General features: G+C 47.6%; 2 protein-coding genes across 3 annotated transcripts in view; one reads left to right on the top strand and one right to left on the bottom strand.

The window, feature by feature from the left end:
• Positions 1–482: 482 nt before the first annotated feature.
• Positions 483–20666, bottom strand: stambpl1 (STAM binding protein-like 1). Of its 2 annotated transcripts, none has more exons than XM_069664395.1 (12): positions 20325–20666; positions 16874–17040; positions 13280–13497; positions 12413–12488; positions 12125–12220; positions 10933–11145; positions 9282–9432; positions 9038–9162; positions 8638–8775; positions 1690–1802; positions 1487–1586; positions 483–1267 (listed from the first exon to the last, which is right to left on the bottom strand). In XM_069664395.1, the coding sequence occupies exons 2-12, from the start codon at positions 17012–17014 to the stop codon at positions 1211–1213; spliced, it is 1428 nt and encodes a 475-aa protein (XP_069520496.1). In that variant the 5' UTR covers positions 17015–17040; positions 20325–20666; the 3' UTR covers positions 483–1210. The 2 variants fall into 2 exon arrangements, with proteins under 2 accessions (XP_069520496.1, XP_069520497.1); XM_069664396.1 differs by having other exon boundaries at positions 20469–20666.
• A 1442-nt stretch (positions 20667–22108) lies between these two features.
• ankrd22 (ankyrin repeat domain 22) overlaps positions 22109–26476 on the top strand; it is a 5292-nt gene continuing 924 nt past the window's right edge. The window contains exons 1-6 of the mRNA XM_069664643.1: positions 22109–22144; positions 24628–24819; positions 24894–25001; positions 25583–25660; positions 25908–26006; positions 26085–26476. The exon at positions 26085–26476 is cut by the window's right edge and continues 924 nt beyond it. Coding sequence (XP_069520744.1) covers positions 22124–22144; positions 24628–24819; positions 24894–25001; positions 25583–25660; positions 25908–26006; positions 26085–26162 — 576 coding nt within the window. The 5' untranslated portion in view covers positions 22109–22123 and the 3' untranslated portion in view covers positions 26163–26476. The remainder of the gene's footprint in view (positions 22145–24627; positions 24820–24893; positions 25002–25582; positions 25661–25907; positions 26007–26084) is intronic.

Raw genomic sequence — 26476 nt, 5'->3', positions numbered from 1 at the left:
AACGTGTATCTCTAGCTTTTACTTTTAAACATTTATTCTTCGGATTCGTAAAGGTCAGCCATTTCATTTGAATTGGCGCACAATGCATCTTGGGATACGTTGGGCTGCGAAGGATGCACACGATGGATCCTTCGGAGGAAACGGAGGATGCTTTTGTCGGCTGCATCTGAAGGAGCCCTCAAATTGGGACAGCCTTCAACGTGCCGCTGTGACGCAATCGGCCTTCAAGTACGTCTTTCGGAGGCTGCAGCCGCCGGACTGGGACACAGCTGTCAATCAAACATCCAGCTCACAGGTATAGAAATGCTCATGAGTTCAGCCTAACCTGAATGCAGTCTGTGTTTCACCTGCCAGGTGCACAGACTTAATGTTTAATGCTGCAGACAGAGAGTGAGCAGCTCTGACACTCAGACTTCAGATTCTCTGTAAAGGTTTCAGATAAAAACTCAGACAGGTGGAGCAGCAGGTGGAGCAGCAGGTGGAGTTTTATTACCAAAAACATGGTTTCAAAAACAGCAGCTCAGTCGCTGACGACCAGAAAACACTGCTTCAACTTCAGCAAATCACACACACACACACACACACACACACACACACACACACACACACCTGACCATTAAAACAGGTGCTGGTGCAGGTAAACATTTGTGCAGGAGAGGTAACGTTACAAACATGACGAGAGGAAAGTTTAAGGAGAGTTTGAACCGCGGCAGGTGTCGACAGGTAAACCTAAACTGTTGTTCAGGGTCTGTGGCTGCAGTGAAGCTGACAGCTGATTGGCTCAATGCACCTGTGTGCTCTACCTGTGAAACAGTGTTTCTTCTTCATGTGATCGGGACGGCAGACGATGGAGCCTCTGCTGTCAGATACACTCATCACGAATTTAAATATAAAACACATCGTAATTTCTCTGACAGATCTCATGCAGCAGGAAAACATTCACCTGTTGCTTTTTAAAGAAGGCACTCAGCTGTCACATGACCTCATGTCTGTCACATGACCTCAGTCTGTCACATGACCTCATGTCTGTTCATTTAAACACGTGGACACGCAGGAGTAGCTCTGATCAGCGAACAGCTCAGATAGATATTTATATTAAGTAACATCACACACACACACACACACACACACACACTATGTTCACAGTTTCCCTTTCAAAATAAAATACAAACAGCCTGGCAGTAAACAGACGGACAGCTCCTCCTGTCTGTCACCTGAGGTCCAGCAGGCTGATCTTTGAGTCCCTCACCACCACATGTTTACACACCTGAGAGGGCGAGAGACAAAGAGAGAGAGAGAGAGAGAGAGAGAGAGAGAGAGAGAGAGGAAGTGTGGATTGTGAGTCAACCTGCATGAGTCAGCTGATTTTAAAGAAACAGGTGATGTGACAGCAGAGTCTGCAGATGCTGTAACGATCATGGGGCGTTCAGGTACTAACGTTCATTCTGCCATCGTATCCTAACGAAGGTAACACACAGGTTCTCACCGTGAACAGAGGAGGCTCCTTGGAGTGAGGATGGAAACCTTTCAGTCTGCAGCCAGAGACCTCCGACATCCCCGGACAGGTGAGCCTGAACACCCCCGTACTGACAGAGAGAGAGGGGGAGGGGTTACAGTCCAACAAACTCACCAGAGTCACCTGAAGGCAAAGTCTGTGTGTGTCTGTGTGTGTGTGTGTGTCGGACCCACTCGTTGTGTTTGGGAGCGCAGACGATGGCGATGGCCTCCGGCAGCATCAGCTGGTAGGAGCAGTGAGTGTGGAGGTCGACGCTGGAGAGGAAGGCCGTCTGAGTGGGATGAGTCTGATGACAGAGAGACAGGGGTCAGAGGTCACAGTGTGCAGCTACTGTGCTGTGGTTGGATGGATGTCTAAACTTATGCTTTATATATTACCCTGTTTTTACATACATCTGAATGTGGAAACACGGAGATATGAGGTTTTCACTGGTTAAGTTGCAGTGATTTCTGCTGCAGAGTGAGACCTCTGTCTGCCTGCACCTATCTTTGCCCCTCCCTCTCTCCTCTCTCTCGACCAGAGGCACAGTTGCCATGGTGATATTTGATCATGCAAATGAAGGGTAGAAAAAGTACAACGGAGGTCATTTTGTCTGTGTGTGTGTGTGTGTGTGTGTGTGTGTGTGTGTGTGTGTGTGTGTGTGTGTGTGTGTCTGAGTGTTATGACGATGTGAGGACCACGACCTGACAGCTGACACTGCGGGGACCTCAGGTGTGTACCTGTTCAGAGATGGAACCTGTCTGTGATTCAAACCTGACAGCTTCATGACATTGTGAGGACTCACACTGACTGCTAAACCTCACAGGTGAGCTGCATGTACCTGGTTTGATCACACTGTGGGGACTCACAGACACTGAAATAACTGCACAGGTGTGTACCTTTATACCTGCAGACAATAGTTCATTATTCAGTAATTCTCAACATATTTTATAGTCTGATTGTTTTAATAATAAATATTCCCACGTTCAGCTGCTCACATTGTTTACATCAAAGAGTCTTTCTGAGGTTAAAGGTCACCACCACAAATAATCTTCGTCCTGAGAGCACAGCCTGTCTGATGTGATCCAAATGTTTGTTGTATGTTAACTGATGTTTAACACGTGTTTACTGCCTGTTTAATGTGACTCTAGCATGCCTGTAGAGTGTCTGTAACGCGTCTTCAGCGTGTGTCTTCAGCGTGTCTTTAGCGTGTGTCTTTAGTGCGTCTTCAGTGTGTCTTCAGTGTGTCTTTAGTGCGTCTTCAGTGCGTCTTTAGTGCGTCTTCAGCGTGTCTTTAGCGTGTCTTTAGCGTGTCTTTAGCGTGTCTTTAGCGTGTGTCTTTAGCGTGTGTCTTTAGTGCGTCTTCAGTGCGTCTTTAGCGTGTCTTCAGTGTGTCTTTAGTGTGTCTTCAGTGTGTCTTTAGCGTGTCTTTAGCGTGTGTCTTTAGTGTGTCTTCAGTGTGTCTTTAGCGTGTCTTCAGTGTGTCTTTAGTGTGTCTTCAGTGTGTCTTTAGTGCGTCTTCAGTGTGTCTTCAGTGTGTCTTTAGTGTGTCTTCAGCGTGTCTTTAGCGTGTCTTTAGCGTGTGTCTTTAGCGTGTCTTTAGTGCGTCTTCAGTGTGTCTTTAGTGTGTCTTCAGTGTGTCTTTAGTGCGTCTTCAGTGTGTCTTCAGTGTGTCTTTAGCGTGTCTTCAGTGTGTCTTTAGTGTGTCTTCAGTGTGTCTTCAGTGTGTCTTTAGTGCGTCTTCAGTGTGTCTTTAGCGTGTCTTTAGCGTGTCTTTAGCGTGTGTCTTTAGTGCGTCTTCAGTGTGTCTTTAGCGTGTCTTCAGTGCGTCTTCAGTGTGTCTTTAGCGTGTCTTTAGCGTGTGTCTTTAGTGCGTCTTCAGTGCGTCTTCAGTGTGTCTTTAGCGTGTCTTTAGCGTGTGTCTTTAGCGCGTCTTCAGTGTGTCTTTAGTGTGTCTTCAGCGCGTCTTCAGCGCTTCTTCAGTGCGTCTTCAGTGTGTCTTTAGCGCGTCTTTAGCGCGTCTTCAGTGCGTCTTCAGTGTGTCTTTAGCGCGTCTTCAGCGCGTCTTTAGCGTGTGTCTTTAGCGCGTCTTCAGTGCGTCTTCAGTGTGTCTTTAGCGCGTCTTCAGTGCGTCTTCAGTGTGTCTTTAGTGTGTCTTTAGTGTGTCTTCAGTGCGTCTTCAGCGCGTCTTCAGTGTGTCTTTAGTGTGTCTTTAGCGTGTCTTCAGTGTGTCTTTAGTGTGTCTTTAGCGCGTCTTCAGTGCGTCTTCAGTGTGTCTTTAGCGTGTCTTCAGTGTGTCTTTAGTGTGTCTTTAGCGCGTCTTCAGTGTGTCTTTAGCGCGTCTTCAGTGCGTCTTCAGTGTGTCTTTAGCGTGTCTTCAGTGTGTCTTTAGTGTGTCTTTAGCGCGTCTTCAGTGTGTCTTTAGCGCGTCTTCAGTGTGTCTTTAGTGTGTCTTTAGCGCGTCTTCAGTGTGTCTTTAGCGCGTCTTCAGTGTGTCTTCAGTGCGTCTTTAGTGCGTCTTTAGTGTGTCTTTAGCGCGTCTTCAGTGCGTCTTCAGTGCGTCTTTAGCGCGTCTTTAGCGCGTCTTTAGTGTGTCTTTAGTGTGTCTTCAGCGCGTCTTTAGCGCGTCTTCAGTGCGTCTTCAGTGCGTCTTTAGCGCGTCTTTAGCGCGTCTTTAGCGCGTCTTCAGTGTGTCTTCAGCGCGTCTCCAGCGCGTCTTCAGCGCGTCTTCAGTGCGTCTTTAGCGTCTTTAGTGTGTCTTTAGCGCGTCTTCAGTGCGTCTTCAGTGTGTCTTTAGCTTGTCTTTAGCATGTCTTCAGTGCGTCTTCAGTGTGTCTTTAGCGCGTCTTCAGTGCGTCTTTAGCGTCTTTAGTGTGTCTTTAGCGCGTCTTCAGTGTGTCTTCAGTTCGTCTTTAGCGCGTGTCTTTAGCGCGTGTCTTTAGCGCGTCTTTAGCGCGTCTTTAGCGCGTCTTCAGTGTGTCTTCAGTGTGTCTTCAGCGCGTCTCCAGCGCGTCTTCAGCGCGTCTTCAGTGCGTCTTTAGTGTGTCTTTAGCGCGTCTTCAGTGCGTCTTCAGTGTGTCTTTAGCTTGTCTTTAGCGTGTCTTCAGTGCGTCTTTAGTGTGTCTTTAGCGCGTCTTCAGTGCGTCTTCAGTTCGTCTTTAGCGCGTGTCTTTAGCGCGTCTTCAGTGCGTCTTTAGTGTGTCTTCAGCGCGTCTTCAGCGCGTCTTCAGTGTGTCTTTAGTGTGTCTTCAGCGCGTCTTCAGCGCGTCTTCAGTGTGTCTTCAGTGTGTCTTTAGCTTGTGTCTTCAGTGTGTCTTCAGCTTGTCTTCAGTGCGTTTTCAGTGCGTCTTCAGTGCGTCTTTAGTGCGTCGTTAGCGTGTCTTTAGCGTGTGTCTTTAGCGTGTCTTCAGCGCATCTTCAGCGCGTCTTCAGTGCGTCTTTAGCGCGTCGTTAGCGTGTCTTTAGTGTGTGTCTTTAGCGCGTCTTCAGCGCGTCTTCAGTGTGTCTTCAGTGCGTCTTCAGTGCGTCTTTAGCGTGTCTTCAGTGTGTCTTCAGTGTGTCTTTAGCGTGTCTTCAGCGCGTCTTCAGTGCGTCTTCAGCGCGTCTTCAGTGTGTCTTTAGCGCGTCTTCAGTGCGTCTTTAGCGTCTTTAGTGTGTCTTTAGCGCGTCTTCAGTGCGTCTTCAGTGCGTCTTCAGTGTGTCTTCAGTGCGTCTTTAGCGCGTCTTCAGTGCGTCTTCAGTGTGTCTTTAGCGTGTCTTTAGCGTGTCTTCAGTGCGTCTTCAGTGTGTCTTTAGCGCGTCTTCAGTGTGTCTTCAGTGCGTCTTTAGCGTCTTTAGTGTGTCTTTAGCGCGTCTTTAGTGTGTCTTTAGTGCGTCTTCAGTGCGTCTTCAGTTCGTCTTTAGCGCGTGTCTTTAGCGTGTGTCTTTAGCGCGTGTCTTTAGCGCGTCTTCAGTGCGTCTTTAGTGCGTCTTTAGTGTGTCTTCAGCGCGTCTTCAGCGCGTCTTCAGTGTGTCTTCAGTGTGTCTTTAGTGCGTCTTTAGCTTGTGTCTTCAGTGTGTCTTCAGCTTGTCTTCAGTGCGTTTTCAGTGCGTCTTCAGTGCGTCTTCAGTGCGTCTTTAGCGCGTCGTTAGCGTGTCTTTAGCGTGTGTCTTTAGCGCGTCTTCAGTGCGTCTTCAGTGTGTCTTCAGTGTGTCTTTAGCGCGTCTTCAGTGTGTCTTTAGCGTGTCTTCAGCGCGTCTTCAGTGCGTCTTCAGTGTGTCTTCAGTGCGTCTTTAGCGTCTTCAGTGTGTCTTTAGCGCGTCTTTAGCGCGTCTTTAGCGTGTGTCTTTAGCGTGTGTCTTTAGCGTGTCTTTAGCGTGTGTCTTTAGCGTGTCTTTAGCGTGTGTCTTTAGCGTGTCTTTAGCGTGTGTCTTTAGCTTGTCTTCAGCGCGTCTTCAGTGCGTCTTCAGTGTGTCTTCAGTGCGTCTTTAGCGTCTTCAGTGTGTCTTTAGTGTGTCTTTAGCGCGTCTTTAGCGTGTCTTTAGCGCGTCTTTAGCGTGTCTTTAGCGTGTGTCTTTAGAGATGTGTCTTTAGCGTGTGTCTTTAGCTTGTCTTCAGCGCGTCTTCAGTGCGTCTTCAGTGTGTCTTCAGTGCGTCTTTAGCGTGTGTCTTTAGCGCGTCTTCAGTGCGTCTTCAGCGTGTCTTTAGCGTGTCTTTAGCATGTGTCTTTAGCGCGTCTTCAGCGTGTCTTTAGCGTGTCTTTAGCATGTGTCTTTAGCGCGTCTTCAGTGTGTCTTTAGTGTGTCTTTAGCGCGTCTTCAGTGCGTCTTCAGCGTGTCTTTAGCGTGTCTTTAGCATGTGTCTTTAGCGCGTCTTCAGTGTGTCTTCAGTGTGTCTTTAGCGTGTCTTTAGCATGTGTCTTTAGCGCGTCTTCAGTGTATCTTCAGTGTGTCTTTAGCGCGTGTCTTTAGTGCGTCTTCAGTGTGTCTTTAGTGCGTCTTCAGCGTGTGTCTTTAGCGCGTCTTCAGTGTGTCTTCAGTGTGTCTTTAGTGTGTCTTTAGCGTGTCTTTAGCATGTGTCTTTAGCGCGTCTTTAGCGCGTCTTCAGTGCGTCTTCAGTGTGTCTTTAGTGTGTCTTCAGTGTGTCTTTAGTGTGTCTTCAGTGTGTCTTTAGCGCGTGTCTTTAGTGCGTCTTCAGTGCGTCTTCAGTGTGTCTTTAGTGTGTCTTTAGCGCGTCTTTAGCGTGTGTCTTTAGCGTGTCTTCAGCGCATCTTCAGCGCGTCTTCAGTGCGTCTTTAGCGCGTCGTTAGCGTGTCTTTAGTGTGTGTCTTTAGCGCGTCTTCAGCGCGTCTTCAGTGTGTCTTCAGTGCGTCTTCAGTGCGTCTTTAGCGTGTCTTCAGTGTGTCTTCAGTGTGTCTTTAGCGTGTCTTCAGCGCGTCTTCAGTGCGTCTTCAGCGCGTCTTCAGTGTGTCTTTAGCGCGTCTTCAGTGCGTCTTTAGCGTCTTTAGTGTGTCTTTAGCGCGTCTTCAGTGCGTCTTCAGTGCGTCTTCAGTGTGTCTTCAGTGCGTCTTTAGCGCGTCTTCAGTGCGTCTTCAGTGTGTCTTTAGCGTGTCTTTAGCGTGTCTTCAGTGCGTCTTCAGTGTGTCTTCAGTGCGTCTTTAGCGTCTTTAGTGTGTCTTTAGCGCGTCTTTAGTGTGTCTTTAGTGCGTCTTCAGTGCGTCTTCAGTTCGTCTTTAGCGCGTGTCTTTAGCGTGTGTCTTTAGCGCGTGTCTTTAGCGCGTCTTCAGTGCGTCTTTCGTGCGTCTTTAGTGTGTCTTCAGCGCGTCTTCAGCGCGTCTTCAGTGTGTCTTCAGTGTGTCTTTAGTGCGTCTTTAGCTTGTGTCTTCAGTGTGTCTTCAGCTTGTCTTCAGTGTGTTTTCAGTGCGTCTTCAGTGCGTCTTCAGTGCGTCTTTAGCGCGTCGTTAGCGTGTCTTTAGCGTGTGTCTTTAGCGCGTCTTCAGTGCGTCTTCAGTGTGTCTTCAGTGTGTCTTTAGCGCGTCTTCAGTGTGTCTTTAGCGTGTCTTCAGCGCGTCTTCAGTGCGTCTTCAGTGTGTCTTCAGTGCGTCTTTAGCGTCTTCAGTGTGTCTTTAGTGTGTCTTTAGCGCGTCTTTAGCGTGTCTTTAGCGTGTGTCTTTAGCGTGTCTTTAGCGTGTGTCTTTAGCTTGTCTTCAGCGCGTCTTCAGTGCGTCTTCAGTGTGTCTTCAGTGCGTCTTTAGCGTCTTCAGTGTGTCTTTAGTGTGTCTTTAGCGCGTCTTTAGCGTGTCTTTAGCGTGTGTCTTTAGAGATGTGTCTTTAGCTTGTCTTCAGTGTGTCTTCAGTGTGTCTTCAGTGTGTCTTTAGCGTGTCTTTAGCGTGTGTCTTTAGCGTGTGTCTTTAGCGCGTCTTCAGTGCGTCTTCAGCGTGTCTTTAGCGTGTCTTTAGCATGTGTCTTTAGCGCGTCTTCAGCGTGTCTTTAGCGTGTCTTTAGCATGTGTCTTTAGCGCGTCTTCAGTGTGTCTTTAGTGTGTCTTTAGCGCGTCTTCAGTGTGTCTTCAGTGTGTCTTTAGCGTGTCTTTAGCATGTGTCTTTAGCGCGTCTTCAGTGTATCTTCAGTGTGTCTTTAGCGCGTGTCTTTAGTGCGTCTTCAGTGTGTCTTTAGTGCGTCTTCAGCGTGTGTCTTTAGCGCGTCTTCAGTGTGTCTTCAGTGTGTCTTTAGTGTGTCTTTAGCGTGTCTTTAGCATGTGTCTTTAGCGCGTCTTTAGCGCGTCTTCAGTGCGTCTTCAGTGTGTCTTTAGCGCGTCTTCAGTGTGTCTTTAGCGCGTCTTCAGTGCGTCTTCAGTGTGTCTTTAGTGTGTCTTCAGTGTGTCTTTAGTGTGTCTTCAGTGTGTCTTTAGCGCGTGTCTTTAGTGCGTCTTCAGTGCGTCTTCAGTGTGTCTTTAGTGTGTCTTTAGCGCGTCTTCAGTGTGTCCTCAGTGTGTCTTTAGTGTGTCTTCAGTGTCTTTAGTGTGTCTTTAGCGCGTCTTCAGTGTGTCTTCAGTGTGTCTTTGGCGCGTGTCTTTAGCGCGTCTTAAGCATGTCTTTAGCGTGTGTCTTCAAGGTGTGTCTTTAGCGTGTGTATTTAGCGTGTCTTTAGCATGTAGTCGTACATGTATCCAGCCAAGCGTCAGCAGGTTCTGTTGGTCCTGGAAGCTGAACAGTTCCTCCACGTTCTCCATGTCGCAGAAATCCGGACCGGCCGACTGTTTAGGGATCACCACGTGAGTCAGCATGAACTCATTGTGTGTCTGAGGGCGAGAGACATTCACACACAGGATAGATATAGAGAGAGAGAGAGAGAGAGAGAGAGAGAGGCCGTCAGTGGGAGAGTTAGTGACCCGCTGAGAGCTGAAAGGATTCACATCATACCTGCAGATCACCTGAACTATCAATAAGGTTTGAAGTGGACGACAGTGAAAGTAAACGCTGAGATCTTTCGATGTAGAGTGACTGAAGATGTACAGTGTGATGAAAGTGTGTCTGTAGGACAGGACAGGTAAACAGACTCACCAGGCGACCGCAGAGGACGCCACACGTCTCTATCCCTCGAGTCGTGTTGGAGTCGGCGAGCAGGAGGAAACGATACGTCAGATCTCTGGGGATCACCACCCGCCTCAGACCCTCCACCCTCTGAGCTGCACACACACACACACACACACACACACAGGCATATCATTAACAAACCTTCACACACACACACACACACACACACACACACACACACACACACATCATGGTATGTTCATGTACTCACTGTGTACTCCTGCCAGCGTGGCAGCTGATTGGCTGACGGGAGCTGGCGGTCTATTCTTGTTAGGATCCGCCCCCTGAGATCGTACATTATTTCTGATTGGCTGCTGGGACAGACAGGAGCCGTCCGTCACCTCAGGCACTTTGGTCTCTGCCTGAGGAAGAAACATGTGACTGCAAGATACACAACACCACTGATACACACTACACACACAAGACTACACACAGGACTACACACACAGGACTACACACACAGGACTACACACAGGACTACACACAGGACTACACACACAGGACTACACACAGGACTACACACAGGACTACACACACAGGACTACACACAGGACTACACACACAGGACTACACACAGGACTACACACACAGGACTACACACAGGACTACACAGAGGACTACACAGAGGACTACACACAGGACTACACACACAGGACTACACACACAGGACTACACACAGGACTACACACAGGACTACACACAGGACTACACACAGGACTACACACACAGGACTACACACAGGACTACACACACAGGACTATACACACAGGACTACACACAGGACTACACACAGGACTACACAGAGGACTACACACAGGACTACACACAGGACTACACACACAGGACTACACACAGGACTACACACAGGACTACACACACAGGACTACACACACAGGACTACACACACAGGACTACACACAGGACTACACACACAGGACTACACACAGGACTACACACACAGGACTACACACACAGGACTACACACAGGACTACACACAGAGGACTACACAGAGGACTACACACAGGACTACACACAGGACTACACACAGAGGACTACACACAGGACTACACACACAGGACTACACACAGGACTACACACACAGGACTACACACAGGACTACACACACAGGACTACACACAGGACTACACACACAGGACTACACACACAGGACTACACACAGGACTACACACAGAGGACTACACAGAGGACTACACACACAGGACTACACACAGGACTACACACACAGGACTACACACAGGACTACACACAGGACTACACACACAGGACTACACACAGGACTACACACAGGACTACACACACAGGACTACACACACAGGACTACACACAGGACTACACACACAGGACTACACACAGGACTACACACACAGGACTACACACACAGGACTACACACAGGACTACACACACAGGACTACACACAGGACTACACACAGGACTACACACACAGGACTACACACAGGACTACACACAGGACTACACACACAGGACTACACACAGGACTACACACACAGGACTACACACAGGACTACACACAGGACTACACACACAGGACTACACACAGGACTACACACAGGACTACACACACAGGACTACACACACAGGACTACACACAGGACTACACACAGGACTACACACACAGGACTACACACAGGACTACACACAGGACTACACACACAGGACTACACACAGGACTACACACACAGGACTACACACAGGACTACACACAGGACTACACACACAGGACTACACACAGGACTACACACAGGACTACACACACAGGACTACACACACAGGACTACACACAGGACTACACAGTACTAACATGCACAGTGATCAAATCACCTTTGGCCCCGCCTCCTCTCCTCTCCTATTGGCCAGTTCCTGACGCCTCAGCTGGTCCTCGAAGTATCGAAACTGCTCCGACTCGATCTGCATCTGTCTCAGGGCGGCAACTCGCTGCTTCTCCTCCTCCAGCAGTAGGCCCCGCCTCCTGTCCTCGTCCAATAAGGAGAGCCGCTGCAGCTGCTGGCCACACCCATCCACCACATCCTGACTCTGAGGAAGCAGGAAGATGAACGGCATCTTTTACATTTTCACACTTGAAGCACAAGGCGACGATGTAGTAAACATCACCGTGAGACACATCGTTATTTGGTGAGTAGCAATGCTGCTAGCTTCATGCTGTAGCTCCCCTTTGTTTTGTGACTGCTAACTCTAGCTAGCTGTGCTCTGTAGCATGAAGCTAATACAGCTCATTACAAACAGCACTTCAGGTAGGTCAGGCTAACGTTCACTGTGTGAACTTCTGTTCCCCTCAGTAATACCCATAATACCCATAATGCATTGCACATCTCCAAACACAGCACTCAACAGGTGTTTGTAAAGATCATCAATATAAGTGGTGGTTGAGTTGGATGCCAGATGGCGGCGCGCACAGACGCAGCGGTTCAATGCTCTCCTTCTCTCCTTTTGTTTTTGTACATTTCGTTTGTGTTTCTGGCGAAACTGTGTTGGGCGAACAACATTTACGGCCGACATGATCTTCTAAAGATCGGAATACGGAGCGAGCTGTGTGTTACAGCGGAATTCCACCGCTCACACGGGATACCGGCAGACATAGCCAGGGCACCCGGCTCTCCGTGGGTCACCATCCCAGAGGGCAGGGGGTGGAGGCGGCGCAGGGACAGGAAGCAAAAGCGGGGCTGCAGGCCCGGCACGCTGGTGAGGCTACGCTGTTTTATGTGTTCTTATCTGCACAAATAAGGTTTGCACTCAATTTCGTTGTACAGGTACAATGACAATAAAGATATTCTATTCTATAATAATCAATAATCAATAATCAGTGATAGAGTTGTGATTGATCAGACAAAATGACTCTGACAGCTGAGACAGATCTAATCTGATGAACAGGTAAACACACACACACACACACACACACACACACACACACACACACACACACACACAGACACACACACACACACACACACAGACACACACACACACACACACACAGACACACACACACACTGACCTGGGCTCTGAGGTACTCGCTGTGCTCCCTGCTGTATTTCTCCTGAAGACGTTTCTTCAGCTCGTCTTTACGAGGAAACGCGACTTCCTGAAGTTTCTACAGACACAGACAGAGGAGGAGATCACTGCTGACACCTGAGCTGCTAACATCACCTGTACTGGTTCTGCTACCAATGTGAGACACGCAGTGACTGTCTCTGTAGCATCAGTAACCTGGACACACATGCACACACTGAAAGCTGCTCTCAGCCGCTGTGTGTCAGAGAGTCTCTTCATTCCTCATCTGTACCTTCATGATGAGCTGTTTCTCTGGAACGCTGCACTGCTGGTAGTCTCTGTGACCGGGCAGCTTCTCCACAAACAGACTGGACACGCACATACCCACACACACACACACACACAGTTAAAACATTGTATCACACAGGGTCTCCAGTTGGTTTGTATTGTCAGGGTTTCAGTGTCTCACGCATAGACTGTATAAAAAGATGGACGACATGACAGCTCCCTAAAAGTGAAGCCAAACCCTCTCTGTCGCCCCCTGCTGACTGGCTGCAGTATAGCTCATAAAGCCCGCCTCCTCCATGTTAACAGATGGGACATGAGTCAAACTATAAAATCAAAACACACGCCCGATACATTTTTGTCACACATGGTTTCTGTCATTATAGTTAGTTCTTATCCTGCTGATTTATGTCCACGTGTTCAAGTTTATTTTTAATTAGTTATTTGATGCTGTCAAAATGATGATTGACAGCTCTGTTGACAAATTCGGCTCCTGCAGCCGATCAGTTCCGGGTGAGCAGAGCGGAGGACGATCCGCGAGTAGAAACGTAACTAAAACAATCACTACAGTCATTGAAGTTTCCATACCTGTGAACTTTAACCTCAGACCAACACAAGAAGCTGTTCTGCTGTTAAACACGCCGGCGTGCGGGATCCTTGCTGTGTTTTCAGTAAGTTAAGTGTGTGTTTGGGTTAGCGGAAGTGGCTACGGCCGCTTCACTCGCCGATCTCTACTGCGCAGACTCTGGCTCCGTATGACATCACCATCGCAAGATGGCAGCGCCTATCACAGGGGCTATCTCAGCATCAATTACGTACAATGGGAGCAGATGGAGACGCGTTGTCCATCTATATATACAGTCACTGGTCTCACGTTATGAACTTGGTGTAGAGGACGTAGGCGTTCTCCAGGCTGCCCTCCTCCAGGTAAACGGCCGCCATGCGCTCCATCTCCACGCCGGAGCGGAAGTAACGTCTCGGCTCGATGTCCTCGTTGATCTCCACGCTGCATCCCATCTTCCCCAGCGCCCGCACACGCTCCGCCGCCGTCAGTGACACGTCCGTGTAGTCCGGCTCTGCTGCCAGCTTCTTCTGCAGGACACACACACACAAACACACAAACACACACACACATCAGAGCGGAGCAGGAAGTGTTAATGTGAGTAAATGAAGCCTCATCACATCAGGACTCATCACACAGGAACATCTGACAGCTGAGTTAACTTGTGTCTTAATCAGGAAACTCAGATTTACAGTCCCTGCAGGGAGCATGAATGCAGCGTTTGTTTGGGGAGGATAAACACTCCTCTGTTCACTGAGAGCTTCTTATTCAAGACGAGACGCTGACGAGGAGAGGAGAGAGGAGAGAGGAGGAGAGGAGAGAGGAGAGAAGAGAGAGGAGAGGAGAGAGGAGAGAGGAGAGGAGAGAAGAGAGGAGAGGAGAGAGGAGATAGGAGAGGAGAGAGGAGAGAGGAGAGAGGAGAGGAGAGAAGAGAGGAGGAGAGAGGAGAGAGGAGAGAGGATAGGAGAGAAGAGAGGAGGAGAGAGGAGAGAGGAGAGAGGAAAGGAGGAGAGGAGAAAGGAGAGAGGAGAGAGTAGGAGAGGAGAGGAGAGGAAAGGAGGAGAGGTTTGGTTTTCAAAATCCCTTTATTTAACCACTGCAGGGAAAAAAACAAAACACTGTCACCTCATCAAATGAGGTCCTCAAAAATACATTAAAACTTTCACTGAAATACCAAAATCAAAAATGAACCATCAGCTCTCCATCGCCCCCCACAGAGCAAAGAACCCCCCCAACAGCCCACATGTGCCTGAAGGCCTGCAGATTGTCCATCATGTGGTAGTAAGAGTACTCCACCCTCAGCCTGGCCTTCAACAGTCCCTTCAGAACCGGTACCAGCTCCACACTGCCAGCGCCCTCAGTCCGGTTCCTGCGAGTCAGCCAGATGGCCAGCTTGGCAGAACCAGAAACAAAGTTCAGCAGAGTACAAATGGTTTTCTTCCTGGCGCTGTATTTCGGGCCATAAATAAACAAAACAAATGAGAAGTCCTCCCCGAGACCCTGAAACCACCTTTTTAAAAGTTCAAACAGTTCTGAAAGCCGAGGACACTGAACAAATAAGTGAGCCAACGTTTCCACCTGTGAGCAAAAAATGCACCCCTCCCCCAGCTCCGGATCAAGGTGCGCTCTGTATCTGTTCGTAGCTATTGCCCCGTGAACAATCCTCCACTGGAGGTCTGCTGTCCGCTTTTCAACGGGCAGCTTGTACAGGGACCGCCAGCTGCCCTTCGGGGAAATGTCTGGACCAAAAACCTCAGTCCACCTCGACTCCTTTAGACCTGCCAGAGAGCGCAGGTTCAGCACTTTGACACAGGCCTGGTACACAGCTTTCTTCCCCACATCTCAAAACTTGTCCAGGTGGGGGGTTGTGAGAGAGAGCAGCTGGCCTCCTCCTTCCTGCCACTCTCCTACAGCTGGGGTGATGGAAAGAGAGGGGAAACAGTACTCGCTCTCCTCGCTCCATTGGTCATACAGAGTCCTGTCTCTTACAAACCTTCTGGAAGGCTGTGGCAGGGCAGCACAGACCTCCTCCACCACTCTTTTGATCAGCCTGACTGATGTGATGCTGCTGTTCCTCCTCAGTGTTTCAACAGATTCAGCCGTCATCTTCATCAGATGGCCCAGTTTGGTACAGCCGGCCTCTCTGAAACCAGCTCTCAGGCTGGCAGACTGCAGCGTTTCTGTTCGTATGAGAGTGTTGAAGAACAAGGGTTCCTCAAACAGCCACATGCCCGGAATCTCATTTGTGGCACGTGTGATTTTAAAGATGTGCCACGCCTGCAGTACCGAGCTGTAAAAAGGTGTGAGTCGAGTAACGTCCACGTCCTTGGGTTGTAGGAGGAAAAGCTGCTTGTCATAACCCAAGCGCCCAGCTCTCCTCAGCAGTAATCGAGCTGTGCCAAACCAGCTTGGGCCACAGTCGTAGAGCAGCCTCTGTGCAGTCCGGAGTCTAAACGAAGCAATTTTTGCCTGGATGTTGATCAGTCCTTGGCCTCCCTCAACCACAGGCAGGTAGAGGGCTGCTGCTCGGTGCTGTCCCAGTGCTGTCCAGACCAGAAGAAGTCCAGGATGGCTCTCTGTATGTCCTCCACCAGTCCTTTTGGTGGCGTCAAAGCAACAAGTCTGTGCCAAAGAGTCGAGGCGACCAAGTTGTTGGCGACCAGAACTCTTCCCCTATATGACAACTGGGGTAGCAAATATTTCCATTTAGACAACCGAGCGCACACTTTCTCCTTCACTCCCTCCCAGTTCTTCATTTGGAGGCCCTCATTGCCCAAAAAAACTCCCAGCACCTTAAGCCCCTCCTTCCCCCACTCAAGTCCCCCAGGCAGACTGGGCACTGCCCGACCCCTCCACTGTCCCACCAACAACGCTTCGCTTTTTGCCCAATTCACCCGTGCAGATGAGGCCTTCTCATATAGGGACAGGGTATCCCGCAAACACTGAACGTCCCCCTGGCTGGAGACAAAAACATAGACATCATCTGCATAAGCAGAGACAGTAGGAGAACAATCAAGAGTGCAGGACCCGGGCAGCGAGAGACCACTGAGTCGATCCCTCAACCTAACAAGCAAGGGCTCAATCGCTAAACTAAACAGTTGACCGGAGATAGGGCAACCCTGCCTTATCCCTCGCTGTACAGGAATTGGCCGACTCAGCCCTGCCCCCATCTTCACCATACACTGTGCACCACTGTACAATAGACCAACCCAAGCAAGGAACCCACCACCAATACCATAAGCCCTCAGTGCAGAAAACAAATACGTGTGATCCACCCTATCAAACGCTTTCTCTTGGTCTAAAGAGACAATACCACAGTCCACATCATACAATTTACAAACATCAAAAGCATCCCGAATAAGAAAAATATTATCCATGATCGTCCTGTCAGGAACACAATAAGTCTGATCAGAATGAACAATAATTCCAAGGATGTCTTTTAGTCTGTTTGACAACGCTCTGGACAGAACCTTGTAGTCTGCACATAGCAGGGCAACTGGCCTCCAGTTCCTCAGTAAGGCCAAGTCTCCCTTTTTGGGCAGCAGGGAAAGCACTGCTCGCTGACAAGAAACAGGGAGAGATCCTGTTTTAAAACACTCCATAAAAACACTGTGCAGATCAGGTCCAAGGGTATTCCAAAACCGCTGATAAAAAAAGAGGAGAGAGGAGGAGAGAGGAGAGAGGAGAGGAGAGGAGGAGAGAGGAGAGAGGAGAGAGGAGAGGAGAGGAGAGGAGAGGAGAGAGGAGAGAGGAAAGGAGAGGAGAGGAGAGAGGAGAGGAGAGAGGAGGAGAGAGGAGTAGAGAGGAGGAGAGAGGAGGAGAGAGGAGAGGAGAGGAGGAGAGAGGAGAGAGGAGTGAGGAGGAGAGAGGAGAGGGGAGAGAGGACACACACACACAGGCACTTACCAGCGTATTTAAACTGAAGCCTTGCTCCATGGTGTGAATGTGTGTGTGCGTGTGTGTGTGTGTGTGTGTGTGTGAGTGTGTGAGTGTGTGTGTGTGTGTGTGTGTCACAGGCTCTGGTTGGCCCACGGTCGGCTCGTCCATCTGCCTCCCCCTCCCATGATGCTTCACTGCAGGAGACAAAAACAAAACAAGACGTCATTAAGAAGAATCATTTCACTGTGAAACTTTACAACTTCCTGTGTGGAGCAGCTAGCACGGTGGCTAACGCTAACAGTCAGCGGCCAATCAGAGCGTCTCATCCTGCCCCGCTTGTCCTTGAGTTTGGTCCACAGTTACCTTGACAACCGTTAACCATCAGTGAGTCACCCACTTTAACAATGAAGAGAGACGACCTCCCACTCCTCCACATTTTCCAACAACTGAAAGCAACAGATGGAAATGACAAACAACAAACTGCTCTGATTCACTCCGTCATCAACACCGTCTGCTACAACCGGCCTGGAGGAGGTCGCCATGGCAACAGGTGCATCAAGGCTGGAGAGACCATCACAGGTGTTTTAATGTGAAAAACATGTTGACATGAGAACTTGAACTCTTATCAAATCAGGTAGAATCCAGATTTAAAGGGACAGTTCACACTTTTTAAAGTGTTGTTGTATGAGGTACGTATCAATAGCAGTTAGTGGTCAGTATGGTTCCTGTTTGGGGAGGCGGACAAATAAGCTAAGCTATTACAAAAAGAGTCACACGTAAAAACTGTGTCCTGTGATCCACCATCCAGACCTCCTTCTTCTCCTCTTTATTCTATTGTCCTCTCATGTCATTAACGCCCCCTGCTGGTACTGATCCTTCATACATGTGAACTCTTTTTCAAAACTCTGACATGGTAACCTGTGGTGAATCGAGGTCTGTTACACGCTTTGCCGTACTTCTTGGCTAATCTGTGGGTTACCAGCAGGTGTCTTCTGCCCTCCGGCCTCAGTGGGCAGTACTGAGCGACACAAAGTTCATAGGGGAGTGTTTTAAACTCTTCTGCTTAGAGGAGAAAAAATCTGATCAATCATCAAATGTAAACTGAGAGCAGAGAGTTCAGACTCTGTAAACAGGTTTTACAGCGGCAAGTTGAACGGAGCCTCCTGCAGTGAACATGGCGTACGCTCAGGTGTTTCAGGTGTGTCACGCTGTCACTCAGACATCCTGCTTGACCGCATTCACTCTGCTGCTGAGCGACCTTTGACCTCCTTCACCTGCACTCACAGGGTTTGTCCGAAACCGCATACAATCATACTAATCAGACTAACCGTGACGTCAAATTGAGTATGTCGTGCGTTCCCATCTCATAGTATGCAGTTCTGTGTATGTGAGAAATGCCCGGATGTATACGAGATCGGCCCGGATGTTTGAGTATGAGACGGGAGCTCACTGGTTGTACTCAACCGCCCCAAAATGCATTGCGGCTATTCATCTTCTACTATGGCGGAGATGGACCGGAGATCAGAGCGGACACACGTAAACGATTAAGTCACGTGATACGGAGAAGACGGCTCTGAGTGTGATGCCACCGGCATCCTAACAGTCAGGTGAGTAGGCAGTATGCAGTACATACTGTTTGAGTCTGTAGTAGGCAGTATGCAGGACATACTGTTTGAGTCTGTAGTAGGCAGTGTGCAGGACATACTGTTTGAGTCTGTAGTAGGCAGTGTGCAGTACATACTGTTTGAGTCTGTAGTAGGCAGTGTGCAGGACATACTGTTTGAGTCTGTAGTAGGCAGTGTGCAGTACATACTGTTTGAGTCTGTAGTAGGCAGTATGCAGTACATACTGTTTGAGTCTGTAGTAGGCAGTATGCAGTACATACTGTTTGAGTCTGTAGTAGGCAGTATGCAGGACATACTGTTTGAGTCTGTAGTAGGCAGTGTGCAGGACATACTGTTTGAGTCTGTAGTAGGCAGTGTGCAGTACATACTGTTTGAGTCTGTAGTAGGCAGTGTGCAGGACATACTGTTTGAGTCTGTAGTAGGCAGTGTGCAGGACATACTGTTTGAGTCTGTAGTAGGCAGTGTGCAGTACATACTGTTTGAGTCTGTAGTAGGCAGTGTGCAGTACATACTGTTTGAGTCTGTAGTAGGCAGTATGCAGTACATACTGTTTGAGTCTGTAGTAGGCAGTGTGCAGGACATACTGTTTGAGTCTGTAGTAGGCAGCACGTTAGTATGCAGTTTCAGACACAGCAACAGTCACAACTGAACAGACAGGAAACACCCTGCAGCCTGTCAGACGGAAAACTGGGCACAGATCAGCCTGAAGCTGCTCGTTTCAAACTCAAACACCAGAAATGTCACCTCCACCTGTCCATCACCTCCACCTGTCCTTCGCCTCCAGCTCTGTCCATCACCTCCACATGTCCTCCACCTGTCCTTTGCCTCCACCTGTCCTTCGCCTCCAGCTCTGTCCATCACCTCCACATGTCCTCCACCTGTCCTTTGCCTCCACCTGTCCTTTGCCTCCACCTGTCCTTTGCCTCCACCTGTCCTCCACCTGTCCTTCGCCTCCACCTGTCCATCACCTCCACCTGTCCTTCGCCTCCACATGTCCTCCACCTGTCCTTCGCCTCCACCTGTCCTCCACCTGTCCTTCGCCTCCACCTGTCCATCACCTCCACCTGTCCTTCGCCTCCACCTGTCCTTCGCCTCCACCTGTCCATCACCTCCACCTGTCCTTCGCCTCTACTTGTCCATCGCCTCCACCTGTCCATCACCTCCACCTGTCCTCCGCCTCCACCTGTCCTTCGCCTCCACCTGTCCTCCACCTGTCCTTCGCCTCCACCTGTCCTCCACCTGTCCTCCACCTTGACGTCAGTAAAGGACTGTAATGAGGAGGAAAGTTTCAGATGTTTTGCAGCAGCTCGTGCGTTCGGCCTGCAGATAAAGTCGTTAGTTACACTTGATACATGATGACTGTTTTATTAACATACATGCATGTGGCTCATTAATGAAGCTGTAATTAAGGTGTTTGAATGGGATTAAAGGGGATAATTAAAGGACTTAAAGGATACTAAAGTGTGCAGGAACAAAGGTAAATGCCATGAGCCCCTTACATTTCCTTTTCAAATTAAAGGTCTGTTTCAGGGGTTTTCTTCTCAGCAGGACACAGACCAGTGGTGCACCCTCAAATCTGGCTTTTCAGAATAAGATACAGGTACAGGTGTTCAGGATTATTTCAGGTTTTTAAAGGTTTTTTGTCTTGTTTTAGTTTTAAAAATAAGAAAATCACATCTGTTTGGTTTTTTTTACATCTCTGTTTCTCCACGTGACTGTGGGGAAACAGAACATCACAACACTGATGGAGCGCTCCTTTAACTCAGCTGCCTGTTAACACAAAGATTCAATAAATTAAAGCTAATGATCGATATTTGATCGTTTTCTTCACATTATTCGAGAATAAATCAAACCTGTGTGCGTGAAGATGAACAGGAAGTCAGCGCGCGCTCACTCAGCTCTACGTGTTTCTTGTGAACGCAGCACAGATGATTGACAGCTCAGATGAAGACAGAGAGTCCGACAGAAAGCTCCGGGAGCACGGAGAGTTTATCTACCGGTTTGTTGTGGCTCTGGGGTCCACAGTCTGTCCGCATCACCGGGTCACGTGATAGCCCGGGGCACCACCTGTCCGTCCACTCTGAACCCGGACCTGGTCCCGGGTCTGAGACCTGACCCGGTGTAAACGGTGATAAACCAGATGTGGATGAAGCAGCTGATAAAATGGCTGAAGGCTCCGGCTGCTGCTGCTGCCACACTCTGCCGACAGAGATGGTGGAGATCAAAGACCCTCTCTGCACGAAGATGAGTCGCTCCTAACTTCCGGTTTTTACAGGAGTATGTTTATGACTCCGCACATGCGCAATGCTACTGCTAAAGAGAAGAGTAAATCAGTGCTGATGTCTCACTCTGATGCATTTTCCTGACATCAAACTAAAACGTGATCCAGGGCCAAAGCTGAAAATATGGAAGAGGATTAATAATAATAATAATAATAATAATAATAATAACAATACCAAAATTATTAACAGAAAGGGAAGCTCATTAATAAAGGTGTGTGATACCTGTTAAAAACAGCCTACATGTCAGCTTTAAAGAGGGTGAAAGTTTGTTCAGTGACATGATGTTTAATAAAAGTGCACATGATCCATTGAAGCTTTAAGCTGCTGGTCGAACGACCTCTGCCTCCCTCTGCTGGACTCTGAGCATCATCACAACGTTAAAGGAACATTTCACTCATTTCAAACATTCATGGAACATCAGTCTGAGAGAGTTTCCTGTTGGTTCACATTTCTTCTTTAAACTCTGAAGACAGAATCTGAAGTCAAACTTTATTTATTAGAATTTTAACGAGTTAATTTAATTTGATTGAATTTGTTTTTAGATTTGGTTTTAAAATTAGAGGTTAATTGAGTTTGATTTGTTCAGACTGAAATAAAGAATCACATGAACACAGAATAGTTCTTCAAACGTCACTTATAGTTTATGATTGTCTTTTTCCATCTGTAAAGCTAATAGGCAACATAAAAACCTGAATGAAGGTGAGGCTCTGGTGCAGGTGAGTGAACACACCTCAGTTCTGTTCCTGTTACAGTTCAGGAGTTACACACGGAGCGCCTGGTCCCTGATCGTGTCTCATCCTGCGCTTTCTTCTTTCAGTTTTCGCTTCAGGCCTTAATTGAGTTGTGACGCACTTCCTGTTACCTGCAGCTTGTATCAACTTGTCTCAGATCAGCAGAAAGTTTCTGTCTAACAGCCGGAAACGGAAACATCAAAGAAAGTTAAATTAAGTTAATCGATCAGCTGATCGATCAGAATCAGTGTGAGTGTGTGGGACATGAAAACACACACATTTAATATGACCTGTGACACTTTGTGCAGGTGTTCCCACAGTGACGTCATTCTGTCAAGCTACACAGTCACATATGAAGAGGAAGTAAACACAACAAAATAAAAGCACACATTCTCTCGCGAGAGAAAAAAATGTTTGATTTTGTTTTTTAAACATTTAATAGGAATAATAATGTGATTATTTTAATAATCATGATTAATAGTGGACATTTAACATTGCTTTATATTATCATACTTTCAATGGTGGAAAAGAATGTGTCAATACGACAGATGTGACCTTTATTTTGAAAGGAAAGAGCGGAAGTCGTGCTGTGTCTGTGTGGGTGTTTTCACTCGTCCAGGTGTGTTCGCGCCGGCAGTCATGGGTCTGGTTTACTCCGAGGTAAGAACTCAAACTGTTTGTTTTATTCAGTAATCCTTTGATATATGACTTTTAATCTTTGAATTAAATTCACTTCCCTTGAGTTTTAACGTACAGCTGGCGCGTGAGACGCAGTTTACCTGAACTCACCTGCGGCTGACAGAGTGAGACTAATGTCAGTTATCAATAAATAAAAGTATAAATCACTCCGAGCCGGAAGAAGCACTCTGATTTGTTACTGCAGTAAGAGTACCAACAGTGTTCAAAGAGTCCTTTAAAAGTGAAAGTCCTGCTTTTAAAATGTTATGTGAGTCAGTTTACATTATTAGCATCAACGTCCCTTTAAGTACCTGAAGTGCTCACAGTGTAATACATACAATCAGATAATTGATCAATGCAGTAAAATGACAGAGGAGTAAAAGTAAAAAGACTCAAGTCTTAAAGGTGTTAAGTTCAAACACCTCCAAACTAAACCTGAGTAAATAAACTGTATTTACTGACAGGACTGTGTGTACACAGTGTTACAACTCTTTAAAGGGCATTTACAAAAGAGGACTTTTACTTTGAAAGTAAAGCACCTGAGTGTCTATGAGAGTATCACAGAAACACTGAGACAAGCACGTTCATCGCTCTCAGTATGAACATCTGGATGTCGACTCAGTTTTCTTTACTCTCATTTAATCAATAATTATTAATAGTTATTTTATTCCGCCTGTCTGTGTTCGGGGTCTCGCCTGTCTGTGTTTGGTCGCCTGTCTATGTTCGGGGTCTCACCTGTCTGTGTTCGGGGTCGCCTGTCAGTGTTCGGGGTCGCCTGTCAGTGTTCGGGGTCTCGCCTGTCAGTGTTCGGGGTCTCACCTGTCTGTGTTCGGGGTCGCCTGTCAGTGTTCGGGGTCGCCTGTCAGTGTTCGGGGTCTCGCCTGTCAGTGTTCGGGGTCTCACCTGTCTGTGTTCGGGGTCTCAGCTGTCTGTGTTCGGGGTCTCGCCTGTCTGTGTTCGGGGTCTCAGCTGTCTGTGTTCGGGGTCTCGCCTGTCAGTGTTCGGGGTCTCACCTGTCTGTGTTCGGGGTCTCAGCTGTCTGTGTTCGGGGTCGCCTGTCTGTGTTCGGGGTCGCCTGTCTGTGTTCGGGGTCTCGGCTGTCTGTGTTCGGGGTCTCGCCTGTCTGTGTTCGGGGTCTCACCTGTCTGTGTTCGGGGTCTCGCCTGTCCTTGTTCAGGGCCTGTTGTGTGAGCTCAGCAGGTGCAGTGCAGCTCTGCTCTCAGCTGGAGACGATGATCAGGAACATGTGGAGAGAAGAATGTGAAGCATTCAGAGACGGTGGATCAGAAACAGATCGAGCGTCTCTCCGTGTTCTACGTTAAAAGACTTTTTCACTTCGTTTATTTTCTGTATTTGAGGAAGAAAAATGTCCTCAGACCTGTTGTGTTCGCTCCCTGCAGGCACCTTTATGTTTCCACTGAGGAGATTTTTAGTGCTTTTACTTTGGCGGGGCCTGTCTGCCTGGTTATGTTTCATGAAAATCTCTAAAGTGTCCTTGTGTTGAAATATGAGACATAATAAACATCATGATGAAGTTATGATGTAAAAACAACCTGCTGTGTGTCCAGTCAGATAACAGGAAGAAACTGGTTACACTGGTTTATACTGGAAGTTTGAAGAGCTGATAACAAGTGGTGTGTGTGTGTGTGTGTGTGTGTGTGTGTGTGTGTGTTTTATCACTCTATGCAAAGTGTGTGTACACAGTGAAAAGGGTTCTTTGGAGAGCCTTCCTGCTTCTCTGCAGAGTTACATCAGCATCTGCACCGTTTATTAAATAATAATAATAATAATAATAATAATAATACAAAACAGCATTAAATACAATAAAGCCTTTTGTCGTCACCAAACCATCAGAGAACCTGTAACAGGACAAATGTACGGTGGCCCTGAGGGCTCAAAACACTGCATCTAAAACATGCAAACAGAAACAAGAACAATCTTTGATTCTTATTTTACTTTAAATATTCTGACACACTCGAGCAGACAGGATTTAATTTACAGAAAATAACTGAAGTGATAAAATATCAAAACTCAAATCAAACTGACATGACTGACACAAACCACACCAACAGGTAACCTGTCCAGGTGTGTGCATCACTATTCAGTGTCCCCTGGAAGCTACTGTTGGTTTCTGTCCGTCCTGCAGCGTCTCTGTTTCTGCAGCTGTTCTTAAAGTTTCATCATTTGCATTTGTTTTCTGAAGTTGCAGCATGTTGAGCCCTCAGGGCCTCCGTACAACACGTGAGCTTTACTACACTTCATTTAAATGTCTGTGAAAACTGTCCCCAGACCAGTGGTGGGAACAAAAGTCCGTATATATATACAGTCTTTGGTTTATACACACAGCAGATGATCATCTTCAAGATACAACAGACTCAGTTAATGAGAAGAATCACAGAGCTGCTGTTTGCTCATCACAGAATCTAAGTCACTCTCTCCTCCTGCTCCTCCTCTCTCCTCCTCAGCCGGCCTGTCAGTCAGCGTATGATGGAGACGTCCATCAGCTGTATCACCTGCTGAAAAAAGATCCGACTCACCTGAACATTCAGGAGGAGCACAATGGGGACACGCCCCTCATCGCAGCCTGTCGCCATGGCAACCTGAGGGTGGTCGAGTACCTCCTGGAGAACCGGGCCAATGTTCACCTGACCAATAAGGTGTGTTCACCTGCTGATGTCATGTCGATGCGCTCACCTGTCGTCCTGTCACTAAAGCATTGAGTCTGTTACAGAAGCAGAGGACCTGTCTGCACTATGTGTCCAGGAGGAGCTACTCTCTGCTGGATTACCTCATGATCACCATCCTCATGCCCATCCTGCTGCTCGGCTACTTCCTCATGGTACGCTTATGCTAACATTTACCTCTGACACTTCCTCATGGTACGCTAATGCTAACATTTACCTCTGACACTTCCTCATGGTACGCTAATGCTAACATTTACCTCTTGATACTTCCTCATGGTACGCTAATGCTAACATTTACCTCTGACACTTCCTCATGGTACGCTAATGCTAACATTTACCTCTGACACTTCCTCATGGTACGCTAATGCTAACATTTACCTCTGACACTTACTCATGGTACGCTAATGCTAACATGGTACGCTAATGCAAACATTTACCTCTGATACTTCCTCATGGTACGCTAATGCTAACATTTACCTCTGACACTTCCTCATGGTACGCTAACGCTAACATTTACCTCTGACACTTCCTCATGGTACGCTAACGCTAACATTTACCTCTGACACTTCCTCATGGTACGCTAATGCTAACATTTACCTCTGACACTTCTCTTTATCATATGATAAAAATGAAGATCAGTACATGTTAAATATTTAGTTGTGTGAAAAAGCAGAAACTGACGACCCAACAACAAACTCAGAGTAAAGTCTTTGTTTTGTGCTTAATGATTCTGCAGCTGCAGAAACAGAGGCAGCACGCGGCTCTGATGAAGGCGGTGCTGAGCAGCAAAGTGAACGTTGACGCCGTGGACTATGTGAGTGAACGCGACGTGTTGAGTCATAGTGCTCATATACGTGCTGTACAGTAAAGTAAGATATAATATTTCACGGTGCAGGGGAAGAATGAAGTGACCTTAAAAGTATGATAAGTAAACATGAGTGAACATGTGAGCGGTTTATTTGAATAATGAAACACAATGTGTGCATCAGAGTTTAGTTTTCATTATTAAATCTAATTTAAATGAAATTAAATCTAATTGACTTTGTGTGTGTTGTGAGCAGAAGGGGAACACAGCTCTTCACTACATCTGTCAGAAGAAAAAACACCGTCTGGTTCCTCTTCTGCTGGAAAAAGACGCCAACGTCAACATTAAAAATAACGTGAGAACACAAACGCATCATAACAGGAAGCTGTGATCTGATGAGGCGTCTTCAGTCTGAAACATCTTCTCTTTACAGGACGGAGAGACGCCGCTGGACATCGCCACCAGGCTGAAGTTTAAGAAGATCATCAACATGCTGAAGAAGACTGACTGACTGACAGACAGACAGACAGACAGACAGACAGGAACTTAAATTCACTTGAAGTCTTATTCTCTTATACAAGTAAAAAACACTTTTCAGTGCAGGAAGATTTCAGTGATTCCAGAACTGAACTTGTGCCTTTGTGTTTGCAGGACTTCTGGCAGATTTTTGACAAATGTTCACCAGTTTCGATTCATAAACAAGTCAAATATTCAGTATTTGTAACTGACAGCATGAAGATTGCTTTGAAAATGATGCAAAAGTCTGATAATGTTTTAATTTGCTCGTCCTAAATGACCTAAAAGAATCTTGGAAAGTCTGGAGTC

This window comes from Semicossyphus pulcher, unplaced genomic scaffold (assembly GCF_022749685.1).
Source record: "Semicossyphus pulcher isolate SPU_LCO1_2020_fin unplaced genomic scaffold, fSemPul1.0.p SCAF_16, whole genome shotgun sequence".
Taxonomy (NCBI): Eukaryota; Metazoa; Chordata; class Actinopteri; order Labriformes; family Labridae; genus Semicossyphus; species Semicossyphus pulcher.
The sequence above is the reverse complement of the archived record's forward strand: the minus strand, read 5'-3'. Positions and strand labels throughout refer to the sequence as shown.

Bases quoted from the DNA above. Each gene is read 5' to 3' on its own strand.
- stambpl1 (XM_069664395.1), bottom strand. From the start codon at position 17,014: ATGGACGAGCCGACCGTGGGCCAACCAGAGCCTGTGACACACACACAC. The intron at 13,498-16,873 runs GTAAGTGCCTGT...TGTGTCCTGCAG, and splicing joins GCTTCAGTTTAAATACGCTG to AAGAAGCTGGCAGCAGAGCC. The intron at 1,803-8,637 runs GTACGACTACAT...CTCTGTCATCAG, and splicing joins TGACGCTTGGCTGGATACAT to ACTCATCCCACTCAGACGGC.